This window comes from Cyprinus carpio, chromosome B16 (genome assembly GCF_018340385.1).
Source record: "Cyprinus carpio isolate SPL01 chromosome B16, ASM1834038v1, whole genome shotgun sequence".
Lineage (NCBI taxonomy): Eukaryota > Metazoa > Chordata > Actinopteri > Cypriniformes > Cyprinidae > Cyprinus > Cyprinus carpio.
In genome coordinates, this window is record NC_056612.1 from 10,627,798 (window position 1) to 10,643,890 (window position 16,093).

Below are 16,093 nucleotides of genomic sequence, written 5' to 3' on the forward strand. Positions count from 1 at the left end.
ATGAGCTCGGAGGTCCGATTCAATGTAGCGAGTCGATTCATTCGGACGGTTCGTTTGATGAACCGGTCGAAGCAATACACTAATTCAAGTTTATTTGTTACACATCCTTACAGCGGCAGTGAAATGTGCTTTTTACAAGCCTGTAAAAATTAAAGTTAAAATAAAGGGTGTGATTAATTTACAATAATAGTAGTATTATTATTATATTATATTATTATTATTAAATAAAATAATCCAAAATACACTGATGTACATTATTATGTTTGTTTCATTCATCAACCTTTAAAAACATAGTTCATGTAGTCGAGTGATTCAGATTCGGCTCTTCTGAATCATTAAAAGAATCAGTTCACTGCAACGAATCGTTCGCTGATCAGGCATCGCATTGGAGCTCCACATGACCACGGAAGTTCGTCAGTGCTGATCACTACACACCGCCTGAGCAACACATGCGATATTAAAAAGATAGATTAAAACTCTAAACACGTACAGCTAGATCGTTTTTAGAGGTAGGTTCATTTTTTTGTCCATGTGCATGATTGTGTGTTTATGTTCAATGTTAGGGTAAATTAGATGTTTGATTTGTAGAAAGGCCAGACAGCAGCTAATGCTGCTTTCATGTGTTAGATTGTTTAATGAGTAGCACTTAGAACCTAAATATGAATTATTTTTACTGTACGTTTTGAACAGGATGCTCTTTTGATGCTTTTAAAATGCTGCTTTCAGGTACTGGTTACAACACTCTGTGATATGAGAGCATGTTAAGTGTGTTAGTGTTCTGGTCAGAATATCAAAATCTTTCTATGAACCTTCGTAAATGAAGTAATAAAAATAAGTGGCTGTGTAATACAGCTTTTGGATTCACAGACATTGATCATATTTATAAACAATATATTTTATCAACGTTTATTAAATTATATTTATTCACATTTTATTAAATATTATTATTTTGACTAATTTATCGTAAAATAATAAAATACATGCCAGTAGTTTGAGAGTAAAGGGATGCATCCAATGCTTCATGGGAGTTTTTGTTTCTTTATTTACAGCAATTTTTCTGATTGGTGGATATTTCTTCAGGATTATGGGTAGTGTAGTTATTCACTGGGAACTCAACAATTAAAAATCAGTAAAATAAAAAAAACTAAAATGACTCTGGGCTGCTACAGCCCCCACATAACTGCTTCAGAGCTTATGGTATGTCTTGAAAGCTTTATATGTTACCACTAAAAATATGATTCCACTCCATTGCCATATCCAGCAAAATTCGGGTCCAGTGTTTATAAAATCTTGTTATCTCATGAGGTGTTTTAAGTGATTGGTTGTTCCTCTCTTTCCTGCAGATGACAGCGCAGGAGGTGCGTTTGTGTGGGCTGCTGCTGCAGGAGCACTTTGGAGATGTGGTGGAGAAAGTGGGCACTCATCTGATCCGCAGTGGAGTTCTGACCTTGCGAGCACTTGCCCATGAGACCAAACTTCCTCTTGACCTGGTAATGTCATGTTCTTTAGCTTTCTCCGTTATTACATCCTTCCTTTTCTCTTCTCTTTCCATTCTTTCTGTCTTCATTCTGCCGAGCCAGTAAATTCATCATATTCTCTTTAACACACTCTTCTCCTGCTAGGTCAAGAAGTCTCTGTGTGTGCTGATGCAGCATGGGATGTGTGCGTTTGGTGCTGGGCGTCGTGGGCCAGCGGGACCTGTGGAATATCACATCATCTGTGAGCGCATCCTACACATGCTCCGTTATCCACGCTACATCTACACCGCCAAGAGTCTTTATGGAGACACAGGCGAGCTCATTGTGGAGGAGATACTGCAGAGAGGACAGATGACTATGAGCAGCACTGTCAAGACTGTAGCAGACCGGCTCACCCACAATATGCCAGGTGAGAAACTATAAGAATACAAGAAGACTGAAGGGCTAATTCATAAAAACGAAACAGGATTTGAAAAAACAGGGGTTTATTTTTTGTAAGAACTTTGGCTTGCAGTATATAGGATTGATTGCTCCAAACAAACATTAAAGTGAGCTCAGCTGCTTTAAACCAAACTTAACTGAGACCATCTTGGTATGGTTATGGTTTGCTTATAACATGCATTATCAGCGTTCACCTTATTTTCAGAATTGCATAATGGCAAAAAATAAATATCACATAATGGCAAATATTTTGCAAGCTGTTTTAGCATTCAAAGGGAATGTTGGCATACAGAGGAGGTAATGAGTTGCATATCTTTTTGTTTTATAGACTTGGCAGAAGCTTATTAAAAATAACTGTAAACTTTAAAGACAAATGTCTTTATACTACCTTGGATGTTTTTGTGAAAGTTAAATAATATACATAGATACTATTCTATGCATTTTAGTTATGTATTTATTAATATTTTTCTATGTACCACAATCATTCTGAATTTTCTAACTTTTATTTTGATAGGAAAATATATATTATTTTTTTATTGAAATTTATCCTGCATCCTAGCCCGATATATCGGCCGATATTTGCCATTTTTTAAATATCTGTTTATTTACAATTTAAAAAATATATATATTTATTTATTTGTGAAAAATACTGTAATAGGAGTACAGATTCAAGAAGTTGTCATCTAAAGTACAAATATGTTTATTTGATGCAGTTATATTTTAATTCATTTTCAAATTATTCAAAATTTCTTAAATTTTCATTAAAATAAAAATCTATCTATCTGTCTTTCTGTCTATCTATCTATCTATCTATCTATCTATCTATCTATCTATCCATCTATCTATCTATCTATCTATCTATCTATCTATCTATCTATCAGCCATCCACCACACTGCTCTCTAAGGTATAAAAAAAAAAACAATATCGGTGGACCACTAATAATTATCATTCTCAATGTTATATTATATTAATATTCAAGTTGGCTGGGTTTCACAAAAATAGGACATGAAAAGCAGACTTATTGAAAAGCAGAGTCTTATTGTTAAAGTCAGTGTAAATGTGAACAGGAATAAGTTCTTTATTCACTTTTTGGGTTTGTCCAATTGTTTTTTTTTTTTGTTGTTGTTGTTTTAACAAAAAGAGGACCAGACAAATGTGGTACAAATAGAAAGAATGCTAAAATAACATCTGAAATAGGTTCCATCCACTTTCTTATGTCTTGACTTTTATTTTAAATGTACCCATTGAAACTCTTTTTGCACCAGAGGGCCAGAGTATGGACTACAGTGAGGTTGTCTCTGCGTTCTCCCGGTTGGTGGAGACTCATTTCCTGCAGCGTTGTCCTCCTATGGCCTCAGCAGAATCATCAAGCTCAGGAGCAGACAACACTCCCCTTCCAGCTGTAACACAGCCCACTGAACCAGAGGACCACCCAGAATGCTACAAACTACCCTATATCAATCTCACCGGTCAGTTACTTCAGTCAAAACACTCATCATCAAGTACTATTAAACTCTTTAGTGGTCAACTCTGACGGTATATATAGTACCAATGAAAATTGAGCTTATGCATTAATGCTTAAAATGATTTTAGTGTTCGTTGGAAAATACAACAAGTAAAAGTTTTGAATGTATTTCTTATTGTTCACCATATGAATACAGTAAATCTAAGGTGGTTGAATTGTATTTATTCAGGTCAAGGAAAACGCAGACGCTCAAGTGAGGATGGTGAAGCTGACCCGCGAGCGGCAAAGAAAGCCAAGACAGACAGTAGTGAGGTATTACCATTCAGATGATGACATCACCCATCCACATGTTCATTAGCTGAGTTTTTCATGCATTGCACATCTGTTTTCTCCCTCTCCCTCCAGCGTGGTGATGAAGGGATCTATTGGCAGGTGAATTTTCAACGCTTTCACCTGCACTTCAGGGATCAGGCCATCATTAGTGCTGTTTCCTGTAAACTTGATCAGGTGACAGTAACCTCCACTCTGTATATCAAATAATCTATGATGTGATGTGAGATATAATTAGGTTGTGGACTGAATATTCTTTCACGGCTGTATCTGAGACAGAATGTTCTGGATTCTCACATTTAGACTTTCTCCTCCAGGGAGATAATAAGTGGGAAGAATGTAGGTCTTTATCAGCTAAATTTCTCTGTTTCTCCCCTGTAGACTAGCAGTGAGATTGTTAGAACCATGTTGCGGATGAGTGAAGTTACAACGCCTACTCACGCTGCTTTCACACAAGCCCTTTCAGCCAATGAGGTAATGGACAGACGTGCATATTTTTGCTTGACAAGGCCCTTACTGAAAACATTTAAAGAGACAGGTCTAATTAGTTCATTGGAGTTTAAAATGACAATGGCAGTGTGAACAGTCGGTCCTACAGATCAGCTTAGAAAAACAATCCAGGTTGAGGTGAAGTGTGATCAAAGCCTTATTGTTTTCCATCAGATTTTCCGAGCCCTTCCATCCAGTTACAACATCGCCAGACCAATTTTAGACCAATACCTCACTCTCCTGGTGGATGATCCGGTAAAGCAATGCATACACAGATAAACACTACTATATAGTTGCTATTTATACAAGAATTAAATGACTTTAAAATTATTGAAATTACTTAAAAATTAATATGTATTTTGTTCTACTAGATGGAATTTGTGGGGAAGACGGGTGACAGTGGAGGAGGAATGTATGTCGTCAGTATCCCTTTAAAACACTACCTGGAAGAAAAAAGGAAGGTTTCCATGTCTGACTGCAAAACTTTAACAATTTAATTTAAGAAGAAATGTTTCTTAAGCACCAAATCAGCATATTAGAATAATTTCAGAAAGATTGTGTGACACTAAAAATGTGAGTTGCATAAATTTACACAATTACACAAAATTACACAAATATTAAAATATATTAAAATAGAAATATTACTTCTATTAGTAATTCACTGTTATTAATGATATTGCTTTATTTTTGATTAAATGCAGCATTGGTGAACATAAGAACATTGAAATTTTACCAACCATAGAGCAGCTATTTTTTAAATAACAATGAATTGGTTGACCCTTGACCCTGTGGTCAGATTTACATCGTGCACTGGCTAACCTGGCCAGAGCTACCCTAGAGTCTGTGGTCCAAGAGAGGTTAGTAGAGTCGTAGCGCTTCAGCCTCCTGAAATCTTTTGGTTTTGTTCTTAGTTTCATGATGTGGCTGTGTTTTATCTTAGGTTCGGTTCCCGCTCTGCTCGAATCTTTCGTCTGTTACTGCGAAAACGGCACCTGGAACAGAAGCAGGTGGAGGATTTTGCCATGGTTCCTGCCAAAGAGGCCAAAGACATGCTGTACACACTCCTGTCTGAGAACCTGGTCCAGCTACAGGTAACACTCTCACAGGTTCTGTTCATAGAAATAGATTAGACTTAGTTTTAGTTAACTGTAACAACCCCGGTTCATGCTTCAAAGCACTCTTTGTACGTATGTGCAGGAAATCCCCAAAACGCCAGACTACGCCCCTTCTCGCACCTTTTACCTGTACACAGTTAACCAGTTGCCCACTGCCAGACTACTTCTGCAACACTGCTACAAGGTACACAGCTCATATGAATGTCCCTGGAATGCTTGTTTAATGCTTTTCATAATATTTTGACATATTTGTATGTGGACCCCATACAGACAGTTGGCAACCTGATCGAGAGGCGGCTGTATGAGACCAAAGAGAACAAGCAAGTCCCTTCTTTTTTGTCAATGAAAACATTTAATCTAAGTATTAGTCCTCAGTTTTGTCTGTTAATTGGTTTTGACAGGCGACTTTTGGAAAAGTCTCAGCGAATTGAGGCCATCCTGGCATCCTTGCAGGCCACTGGAGCAGAGGCGGCCCAGCTGACGGAGGTGGAGGAGATGATCACAGCTCCAGAACGACAGCAGCTCGAGTCTTTACGACACCACATTAACAAGTACTACACTCTCTACACATCAGTCAGTCACATGATTCACGTTCGGCCAATCATTAATCTCGTCTCTTCTCTTTGTGCTTATGGTGGCAGGTTGGATTCCAGTGAAAACCAGGTGGATGAGACCATATTTCTTCTGGAATCCTACATTAACTCTACACAGGCCCCTCGCTGACAGTTTTTATACAACTTTAGACTAGTTCAGAAAATAATTGATGTTTGTTTGAAAAGAAATAGGTGGCTAAAGAAGAGATGTTTATTTCTTTTGCAACAAGAAGTGACTGATATATATTTAATAGTGTGAGTATTTTGTGTAGCCGTGAACAATTTTATTTTCCACAGGCAAAAAATAAAGATGTAGTTCTTTTATTTAATGGTTTACATTTTTTATTATTTAATAATAATTTGTCTGAATATCAAAAAGCAAATGCAATTTACAAACCTATGCATTGAATGAAGACTGAAACAGACATTGTTATTTAAGACTGCTTGGTGTTATACAATATGTATTCAACTTAAATACAAATTTCATTATTTTCTTTTTCACAAATAGTGCATTTGCTTGGTTTCCTGCTCGTTCTTACAATGCAATGCAATTGTAAAGGATCTGTCTCTATGAAGCCAGAGAGTCTTCCAGATTAACCTTCTTTCTCGTCCTTTTGCGACACAATTGGATTCTTGTGCTTTTTGATGCCACAACAGAATAACATAACTAAATAACGTACTCGACTGACCTGCAAGAATTGATACACTCGTCGTTCGCAACGTTTTACGCATTGTGCATCCCTTTGCATGTTCATATATTAAATATTTCGGCACATTTTAGCACTCTCAGCTCCATGTGAAATATTTTATCAGGTTTAAATCCATTCTGCAGATTTTCCCCCAAATCAGCAAAGAAAATGAAGAATAAGTCTGCAGATTCCACCTGGACCTGATAATGGATTGTTTGTGGTCCTGGAGCAGAAGTGTCATGTCTCAAAGGGGAAGTAATGGCTGCAAAAGGCATATTTCCTGGTTGTAAAGGAAACTCTGTTCAGTCTGCTCTGCAGTGTCAGTTGTCATCGTTCTCATCCTCATCCTTCCTCTGTTTCCTTGTGAAAAACCCCAGCTGTGAAGAAACATCAACACATGGATTAAGACTGCTGAGTGCTAGTAGATTTAGTACATACAAAGTGTTTTGGATAGTAATGAGCTTTAGATGTAGCCGCTGTACACCTGCTTATGTGTTGAGTTCAATACCTTCCAAAGCATGAATACTAAGAGTGCAAGAAGCAGCAGGCCTCCAATGATGCTGCCAATCAGAATCCAGAGAGAGATTGGAATCGAACGCCCCTTCAGCACTTCCAAAACGGTCTATAAATACAGAGACAGAAAGAGAGTTTATAGTACAAAACTCTGAACTGGTAAGTTTTCAAGTCATTTCAGGTTTGATTTTGATGTAACAAAGAAGCATTTTCTAAGTGGGTGAGTTGTATGCTTCATTTTTAATTAGTACAGTACCCATTAAAACCATTTATTCGTTAATATTTGCCAATGTAGAACAACAAGCATGATTTATCATGTGAACGTAATAGGCCAATCGTAGAACGGTTAAGGCTTTATCTCCTCCCACGTGACTTTTCCTCATTCATTCTCAATTAACAATTTTTATTACATTGTTTAATTTTGGTATTGAGGATTACATATTACATTGGCATTCAAAAGTTTAAAACCTCAGGTAAAACATTTAAATAAATAAATACATAAACAGATGAATGGATAAATTAACAATTTCTTAGTCACTAATCAAGTAAAGTAAATTTGCAATTGTAAATTCAAGTTTTTGCTCAAATTGTCATGCTAACAATGTAATTTGAGCTGAAACTTTTCATCAAATTAAAATAAAATAAACAGTTTCTCCGTCACTAACTAAATAAGTGAATGTGAGATTTAGCGAAATGAAATTTTCACTCAAATTGTCATGCTAACAATATAATTTGTGATGAACAAAAAACCAAAACAGAAACATTTCAAAAGTGGTCTCACAATTTTAGACCCCACTGTGTAACAGTCTGGAAGCCTGCAACCTTTAGCCAAAAAGTGTAACGGCTAATGCTAATGCTAAAGCTGTGCGCAGGGAAGGAGACCAGAGGCGGTTTTTTTAATGGATGTCAATGGAGAAGAGGTCACACTGAAAAAACTACTTTTTTGAGGAAACGGCTCATCATTTAATGCCTGCCAGCTAATCTTCAAACATGTTTTACACTAAACAATAGTTTTTGATTGAACTATTTTTTAGAGTTTACCACAAAAAAAATCAATTTGTAGGAGATTTATAGAAGTAGCTGACTTTTTGCGACAGGTGGGATTCAGCTTACAGCACTTCTCATTTATTCCTATGGTATCTGTAAACAGCGATTGAGTGTCATACAATTCTGACTGAAATTCAATGACGTCAAGGCTATAATGTGATCAAGGCACACGTTTGACCTTTACACTTTCTCCAACAGTAAAGGTGTGTTCACATAATCTCGTAATTACCGTAATTACAATACCAACTTGTAAAAAGAGTTCACGTCCTTATAGAATAGCAACTTGATAACTAGGACTTTTCTAAGAGCTTGTACTACCTGACCACCTCAGATTCATTACAAGTTATGTTTAGGCATTGATTGTGCAGAAGGAAGAAGAATACAGACCCTCTCATCTCTCAATAGTAAGACAATCTCTGGTTTCTAGTGAGTCTGAAGACCTTGACTGGCTGGTTCAAGTGTGTTTACTTAGGTTTGGACCAGACAGTGGCCCTCCAGGAACAGGTTTGGATATCTCTGGTTTATGAGTTTGTGTCCTGTCAGTTTTCTCACCTCCCTCAAGAGGGCAGCATTTCCCATTGTAATCAGATTGGACTCCCGAGCAGACAGCTGGTAAGAGCCCACTATTGTCACTGCTTTAAACTTGGCCTGACAGAAGCACACAGTAGTCAGAGGTTAGAGACTGAAACACAAACACATCCCAGTAAATACATCTGACCTCTGTAGCCAGTTGCCTGTTTGGAATAAAAGAGAGAGATGTCACCTGTCTGAAGAAGTTGTCATGTATCCTCCTGGTGAGGCGGATCAAGGCTGTCTGTCCTTTCAGTAGCTGTTGGATGTGACACACAACCTCCACACACCATGAGGAAGTGCAGTTCTAAATATGAAAACAAAATGATATTATAGTATAAGATTGTTTACAGCAGTAGATTCAATTAGCGATCTATTGGTTATTTTTTACATATAGAATCATTTCATGCAGCCTCTGATGGTGGTTTCGGTCCCTGATAATTTGGGTCCGGGTTTTTTAAACTAGTGTTTACAAAGGGAGTCTGTGGATATGTTAGGAGAAAACTTATTAAAAAACTAAATAATTAATAAAATTTATATTAAAATAAATAAATAAATAATAAAATATGATTAAAATAAGGGAAAACATGGGTTAATAAATTAATTTAAATCAGATTAAAAGAAATAAGTAAATAATTTAGTAAATGAATACAAATAAAATGTATATAAAATATATATTTATAATATTTCTTTTTCATAAATTGGGTCTTTATACAAAAAACTATATACAGTAGACACATTTTAAATTTTAGGATCAGTATCCCTCTGTAGTTTGGGCCTCTTCTGCTGCCTTTTTTCTCATAGATATGCAGCCAAAACTCTCTGAATCATTCCAGTTTGTTTTCATTTTATTTTCTCCTCCACCCAAATATAGGAATTTTGTCAAGACAAGACAAAAAGAGGCTGACAGCTCTAGAATTTGATGGCGATTTGACAGCAAAGAATAATGTCTATGCAGAGACAGCAAGTTGTTAATTGCAAGCGTGTTCCAAATAAAAAAAGTCAACAAATCAAAATTCAGTTTAACTTAAAGGGTTACTCCAACCCAAAATGAAAATTTTGTCATTAATCACTTACCCCCATGTCATTCCAAACCTGTAAAAGCTTCGTTCGTATTCAGAACACAATATAAGATATTTTGGATGAAAACCGATAGGCTTGAGACTGTCCCATAGACTGCCAAATAAATAACAGTGTCAAGGTCCATAAAAGTATGAGAAGCATCGTCAGAATAGTCCATCTGCCTTCAGTGATTCAACCGTAACATTATGTATTTGAATAAAGTCATTATTTTTGTTTTCTTCGTGTAAAAAAAGTATTCTCGTTGCTTCATAACGTTGTATTTAAGTTGAATCACTGATGGCAGATGGACTATTCTGATGATGTCTTTCATACTTTCCTGGACCTTGACACTGTTATTTATTTGGCAGTCTATGGGACAGTCTCAAGCCTATCGGTTTTCATCCAAAATATCTTAAATTGTGTTCCGAAGATGAACAAAGCTTTTATGGGTTTGGAACGACATGGGGGTAAGTGATTAATGACAAAATTTTCATTTGGGGGTGGAGTATCCCTTTAATTGATTTACTTAGTCTGTCAGTGAACATAACCTCTGTATTCTCACCAATAGTTCAACTTTCTTCATGTCTTCTGGGTGAAGTGGACGCACATCTCTCTGGCTGGACTTTAACTTTGATAGATCACCCACTATACTGCAGTTCACACCTGAAGACTACAAATAAACAGAAAAAAACCAACAACTACATGAACACGAAGATGCACGTGAATTACAGTAAGAATGTATAAACACATACACTTGCTACTTACATTATAAGAGAAAGCATCAACCACCGTCGCGAAAACTCTGTCTCCTGAAGCCACGGCGGGCAAATTGACAGTCAGCTCCAGATTACTGACGGCATAACAGCCCAGATTCTGCACCTGATATCAAAAAACATACTTACATGTACTTATAAGCTTTGTGATTTTTTTAAACATAAACCAATGAGCCTATTAGGTTTACTTTGACCCACCCTGAAATGTGTGTAGAACTCAGGTCCTGTCCCCTCAGACACGGTTCTGGTTGGGTGGACCTCATAGCGGTTTAGGTTGGAGTCACTGTAGTGAATTAAGCCGAAATAAGACAACCACATATGCATGCTGCACACTGAACATCCATGCATTTTAAGGTTGTTAAAGGGAAAGGATGTTGGGAACTAACCTTGTGATGAAGAGATCTGGTTCATACTGTACAATACTCTGTAACTGTACATTGTTGTCCGAAAGTGTGCCTTCACTCTCCACACTGTCACTGTGGCAACACACACATACACATTTTAACATAACACATGTTTATCTTCCAAAAAAATTTAATTATTTAAAATAAATTTTATGGCCATGACATCCTTGGGCAGTACCATTTGCTAATGGTTTAAGTTGTGTGTGTGTGTGTGTACCTTGAAGCAACAAGCTTCATCTGGACCTTACTGATAAGAGACGTACAACTGAACTCAAATTCCAACATGAAGTTCACCTGAGAAAAATGAGACAGTTTGGAGAATCACTGGTCAATGAACCAAAACGGTTTCAATGAATTATGATGACAAACCTTCATCCTTTCAGAGGCTTACCTTCGACTGAGAGCGGAACACTGGGTAACTGACATTACAGGAGTGACTGTTTGAGCTTAGAGCCGTACATTCAATCTTAAACTGGGCGTCTTCCTATTAAGACAGATAGAGAGAAAGAAAGAGACAAAAATGAGGCAGAAAGAGAAATGAAGAAGCATGAAATGTGATTCATCTGTATTTTTGTATAAATTATATGTATAAACAAGAATACTTTTCTTTAAATACACTACCATTCTAAAGTTGGGGATGGAAGATTATTTATTTATTTATTTATTTATTTATTTTTAAAGAAGTCTAATGCTCATCAAGGCTGCATTTATTTGATCAAAAAAAAAAAAAAAAAAAAAGAAACTGGAAAAACAATTTAAAATAGCTTTTCATATTTTAAAATGTATTTTATTCCTGTAATTTCAAAGCTGAATATTCAGGAGTCATTACTCCAGTCTTTGGAAATTATTCTAATATGCTGATTTGGTGCCCAAGAAACTTTTTTTTATTATCAATGTTGAAATTAGTTGTGCTGCTTAATATTTTTGTGGAAACCATGATAATTTTTTTCGGAATTCTTTAATAAATAGAACATTCAGAAGAACAGCATTTATTTGAAAAAATCTAACCTCAAAAAATATTATTATATTGGTAGTATATATTCTGTATACATAATTGTGACATTTATTAGTAAAGTATCTACTATATTACTCATTTGGCCTAAAACAATCACACTGCCATATTTAACACATGCTGGTGTGTTTGTGCTAATATGCATTTATTTATTTATTTTTTAAAGGAGAGATTGTGCTGGTACCCGTATACTCAGACTGCTGAAGTGCAGGTTTTTAGAGTAATGAAGGGTGAGGCTAGTGTTATAGGCGTTTTCTAGCCGGTTTTGTAGCTGCACTTCTACTGCAAGTCGTCGCCGAGGGCTGCGTATAACATACGGTTGCTGCCTGCAAGAACACATAAGAGCAACACTGACATTACATTACAGTAACACATGTTATTTCAATCACGGTTTCAGGTTTAGTAGTCACTGAACTGGTTAAATCTTTAAAAATGTTACTCTAAATATTTCTATTTGAACTATTAACATAGCACTAGGGGTTAAAGCAACTAGTTCTGCCAATGGTCAACATGTCTAGACTACTTGTGGATCATAAGGTGTGCTTATTCTATACATGCCAACAGCAGGAGGACAATTTCTCTGTTACCTTGTTCCAGAAATGTCCATATGGGCCTGTAAAACAAGATCAGTTACACACACATCATCCTCCCCACAGTCTTTGAAGAATGGGATCTAAAGGCAATAAAAGAGATCAAACTTTGCGTTAGCCAGCAGTATGAGGGGAAAACCCATTCATTTATATTCCTATTTTTCAAAGGAATAGGTCAACTGAATAGCACTCACAGACTTCTTGAATGTTGTTGGCCAGCCCTCATCTAGTACCGGGCCGCTCTCTGTGTCATTGATTTTGAAGCGCAAAGTGAAGCTGATTGGTCGGATGTAATCAGCTGTATCCTAGATTTATAAAGGAAGACCGAAACACTTTTGCTTGAAAACAATCAGTAAGTACTCATGTAATAATAAGGATAATGTACAGTCCGTCGGCCATTAGGGCAAAACCTTTTTGCCATATCGACTGGGTAAATGTACATTATCCTTTACTTCATTGATTTTTAAGCCATTTAGACTTACAAAGACATGAAATGGTAGCGTGTAGCATATGGTCTGCCCTACACGAACAGTGACGCCCATTAGGGTCTGCCGCTGGGAGTTGTAGTCAAACAGAGCACGAGCCAAGATCTTTCTGTCATCCAGCATGGCCCCCATCTGCATATCTATACAAATAAACAGATGTGGTGGTAGTTTAGGAAGTGTATGTAACACAGCAATGGAAGAAAAGCTTTTTGGTTACATGACACTTTACCAAAAGATGTGCCATAAGAGCCAGGAGAGCGAGACAGGGCCAGAAAGCAAACTGTGGCGTTAAGGCATGCGGAGTCTCGTCCAGCCCTGTGGCAGTTCTTCTGTATCACATTTATGGAGTGTGGCTGGAAGGACAGGCTGACATTGATCTGCACTATACTGCGTGACCTGTAGAGTACAGAGAGAGGTCAGGAGTCAAGCGAACTTGTTATCATGGGTCATTCAAAACGTGACTTTACTACTGTCTGACACACAATTTAAAGTGACGAATTGATGGCTATGATGTCAGTGTTTAGATGATGCATAAAAACACAAGACTGTAATGAGGCATAGAGTACTTCAGTAGGACGGCAGTGCCCTGTGCTCCCACAGCAAGATCCAGTAACTCATCCCCATCCAGATCCAGCAGAGCGCTCAGGCTACGGCCAAAATACTGCAGCCCTGAAGAGAGAGAGGAGCCTGGGATACGCTACAAAGAGAAAAAGAGAGCTTTATTAGTATGTGAAGTATAAATTGCAGGTATAACAGTGTCTAAAAGTTAAAGACCATCAAAAAAGTGGTCACCCTAGTAAAAATTTATTTAAAAAATTTAAACCAAAGTATAGTCTCAAAACTCAAAACTCAAAACATATTTACTGCTCAAGACTTCCTGATATAAAAATTATAATTAAACTTCATTTGGAGTACTATTTGTGCACAATGCACATTTCATAATATTAAGCCTAAAATGTGTTTTAATGATATAATGAGGATTGTATGAATTTTGAATAATATCAGTCTTTAAATGCAAAATATAAAGTTGCACTTTAGCATAATCAAATATACCTCAGTATATCTTTAGTGGCACTTCAGAACTACTTTCACACAATTAAAGTGCATTAGGTTCAAAATTAGTTGTTCCAATTTAGCAGATTTTAATAGTGGTTTAGTATACTAAAAGTACAATTGCAGGGTATTTCTGTTAAGTACATACATATATAAATGTATTTGTAGTATACTTAGCATGAAATTAATGTATTTCAAATACATTTTAGTATATTTATATTTCACTAGGGAATTAATCGCCAGTTTAAAAGTGGTCACTAGTTTTACAGTCAGTTGGGGTCAGTAATTTTTTTTATATTAAGAAATTAATTATTTTATTCATCAAGGATGTAATAATTTGACCAAAAGTTAGTAAAAGTTAGTAAAACATGTATACTGTTAAAGAAAGTTTTCGTTTTCAAATAAATGCTGTACTTTTGAACCTCTGAAAAATATATCAGTTTACATAAAAATTAAGCAGCACAACTGTTTTTTTTTGTTTTTTTTTTACATGATAATAATAAGAAATGTTTCTTGAGCACAAAATCAGCATATTAGAATGATTTCGGAAGGATCATGTGACACTGAAGTGTTGCAAAAAAATCAGCTTTGCCATCAGGAATAAATTACATTTTAAAAATATTTATTTAAAAATAAATCAATATTTCACAATATTACTGTGTTTTACCATATTTTTGATCAAATAAATGCAACCTTGTTGAGCATAAGAGACTTTTTTAAAAAAATGTAAAACAAACCAAAAAAAAAAAAACTTACTGACCCCAATTTTTTGAACAGTAGTGTACATTCTCAAAACTGAACACAATTAAATAAATTTTTGAATATAATAAATTTTTTGTACATTTTGTAAAGTTCAATAAATCTATTAAAATTACTACTAAACATATTTCTTCATTTTTCATAATTTTAATACATTTATATAATATATATATATATTTATTTTGCATTTCCTTTTTTTGTGATGTCAACAGATTTTCTGGTCTCAGTGGTCTCCCACTTTTTTATATTTACTTGTTTATACTGAGGTATGATGTAGTATTCGTCGCCGTGGTAGATGTAAAGAGCTCCCTGGTGGTCATCCTCTAGCGGAGCTCCCACAAGCAGGTCAGCGTATCCGTCGTGGTTAAGGTCAGGGGCTACAGCCATAGCATAACCAAAGCGTGCATCCTGTGCTTTCTTCTGAGAATGTAGTGTACCATTAGGAGCAAAACCATCCTGGTAGAGAGATATAGAGTCAGAAACAGAGACATTTCAGATAAAATTTTCATACAATTAGACATTCATTTTCTGAAATGGCATATATTTAAGTATAGAGGAATATGTTGTTTAGCGTGATAGAATGAATCTCTCTCTGTCTCTCACATATACATTACACAAACAGTACTACCACTGTGGTTCTCACCCCATCCAGACAGTAGACATAGACTTTGCCTGTTTCTTTGTTTCCTGCTCCCAGGAACATGGGAGCAGCTATGAGCAGGATGTCTGTTATTCCGTCCTGATCCACATCCACCACGCACACCTCACTGCCAAAATATGAGCCAATCTGTCAGAGAGAGAAAAAAGATGTCAAGCAATCCGAAGGTTCCCACACTTTTAAACCAATGTGTTTCCATTAGGAAAATAAACACACACACACACAGTATGGATCAATACTGATAAATATGAATATTAATAAGAAGGAAAGAAAAATCACTTTTTTTTAGACTGGTTCTATAATGAATCGTTCAAACTGATATGTGAATGCATTCGAATGATTCAATGAAAAGAACCGACTCAAAACAACAAATCTTTTACAAAACGAAGCATGCAAGCAGGTTTTACTCTACAAAAGCTCTAAACAAAAGCAATACCTACCTGACAAAATATTTTAGGGCAGATCATGGCTAGAAAAATTTACATTCATTATAGAAATGTTTAAGATTGTATTAATTTCTGTGAATTTTCCAGGCCTAGGAAAGCCCCTGATTTATTCAGGTTTTC

At 36.1% G+C, this 16,093-nt stretch overlaps 2 protein-coding genes across 2 annotated transcripts in view; one reads left to right on the forward strand and one right to left on the reverse strand.

The window, feature by feature from the left end:
* Positions 1–358: 358 nt before the first annotated feature.
* Positions 359–6,236, forward strand: polr3c (polymerase (RNA) III (DNA directed) polypeptide C). Its single transcript, XM_042740695.1, has 15 exons — positions 359–509; positions 1,344–1,490; positions 1,623–1,887; positions 3,186–3,389; positions 3,615–3,697; positions 3,791–3,892; positions 4,097–4,189; positions 4,379–4,459; positions 4,576–4,627; positions 5,001–5,061; positions 5,145–5,295; positions 5,402–5,503; positions 5,590–5,639; positions 5,721–5,870; positions 5,961–6,236. Exons 2-15 carry the CDS (start codon positions 1,344–1,346, stop codon positions 6,040–6,042), a joined length of 1,623 nt encoding a protein of 540 aa, XP_042596629.1. The 5' UTR covers positions 359–509; the 3' UTR covers positions 6,043–6,236.
* A 328-nt stretch (positions 6,237–6,564) lies between these two features.
* Positions 6,565–16,093, reverse strand: part of itga10 (integrin, alpha 10) — a 31,654-nt gene continuing 22,125 nt past the window's right edge. The window contains exons 14-31 of the mRNA XM_042740694.1: positions 15,513–15,656; positions 15,122–15,325; positions 13,624–13,754; positions 13,287–13,453; positions 13,055–13,197; positions 12,767–12,877; positions 12,570–12,655; positions 12,167–12,308; positions 11,362–11,454; positions 11,188–11,264; positions 10,953–11,042; positions 10,765–10,849; positions 10,559–10,672; positions 10,356–10,463; positions 8,925–9,038; positions 8,714–8,809; positions 7,110–7,223; positions 6,565–6,978 (exon numbers count right to left, since the gene is read on the reverse strand). Of these exons, the coding sequence (XP_042596628.1) occupies positions 6,922–6,978; positions 7,110–7,223; positions 8,714–8,809; positions 8,925–9,038; positions 10,356–10,463; positions 10,559–10,672; positions 10,765–10,849; positions 10,953–11,042; positions 11,188–11,264; positions 11,362–11,454; positions 12,167–12,308; positions 12,570–12,655; positions 12,767–12,877; positions 13,055–13,197; positions 13,287–13,453; positions 13,624–13,754; positions 15,122–15,325; positions 15,513–15,656 (2,076 nt within the window). The 3' untranslated portion in view covers positions 6,565–6,921. The remainder of the gene's footprint in view (positions 6,979–7,109; positions 7,224–8,713; positions 8,810–8,924; positions 9,039–10,355; positions 10,464–10,558; positions 10,673–10,764; positions 10,850–10,952; positions 11,043–11,187; positions 11,265–11,361; positions 11,455–12,166; positions 12,309–12,569; positions 12,656–12,766; positions 12,878–13,054; positions 13,198–13,286; positions 13,454–13,623; positions 13,755–15,121; positions 15,326–15,512; positions 15,657–16,093) is intronic.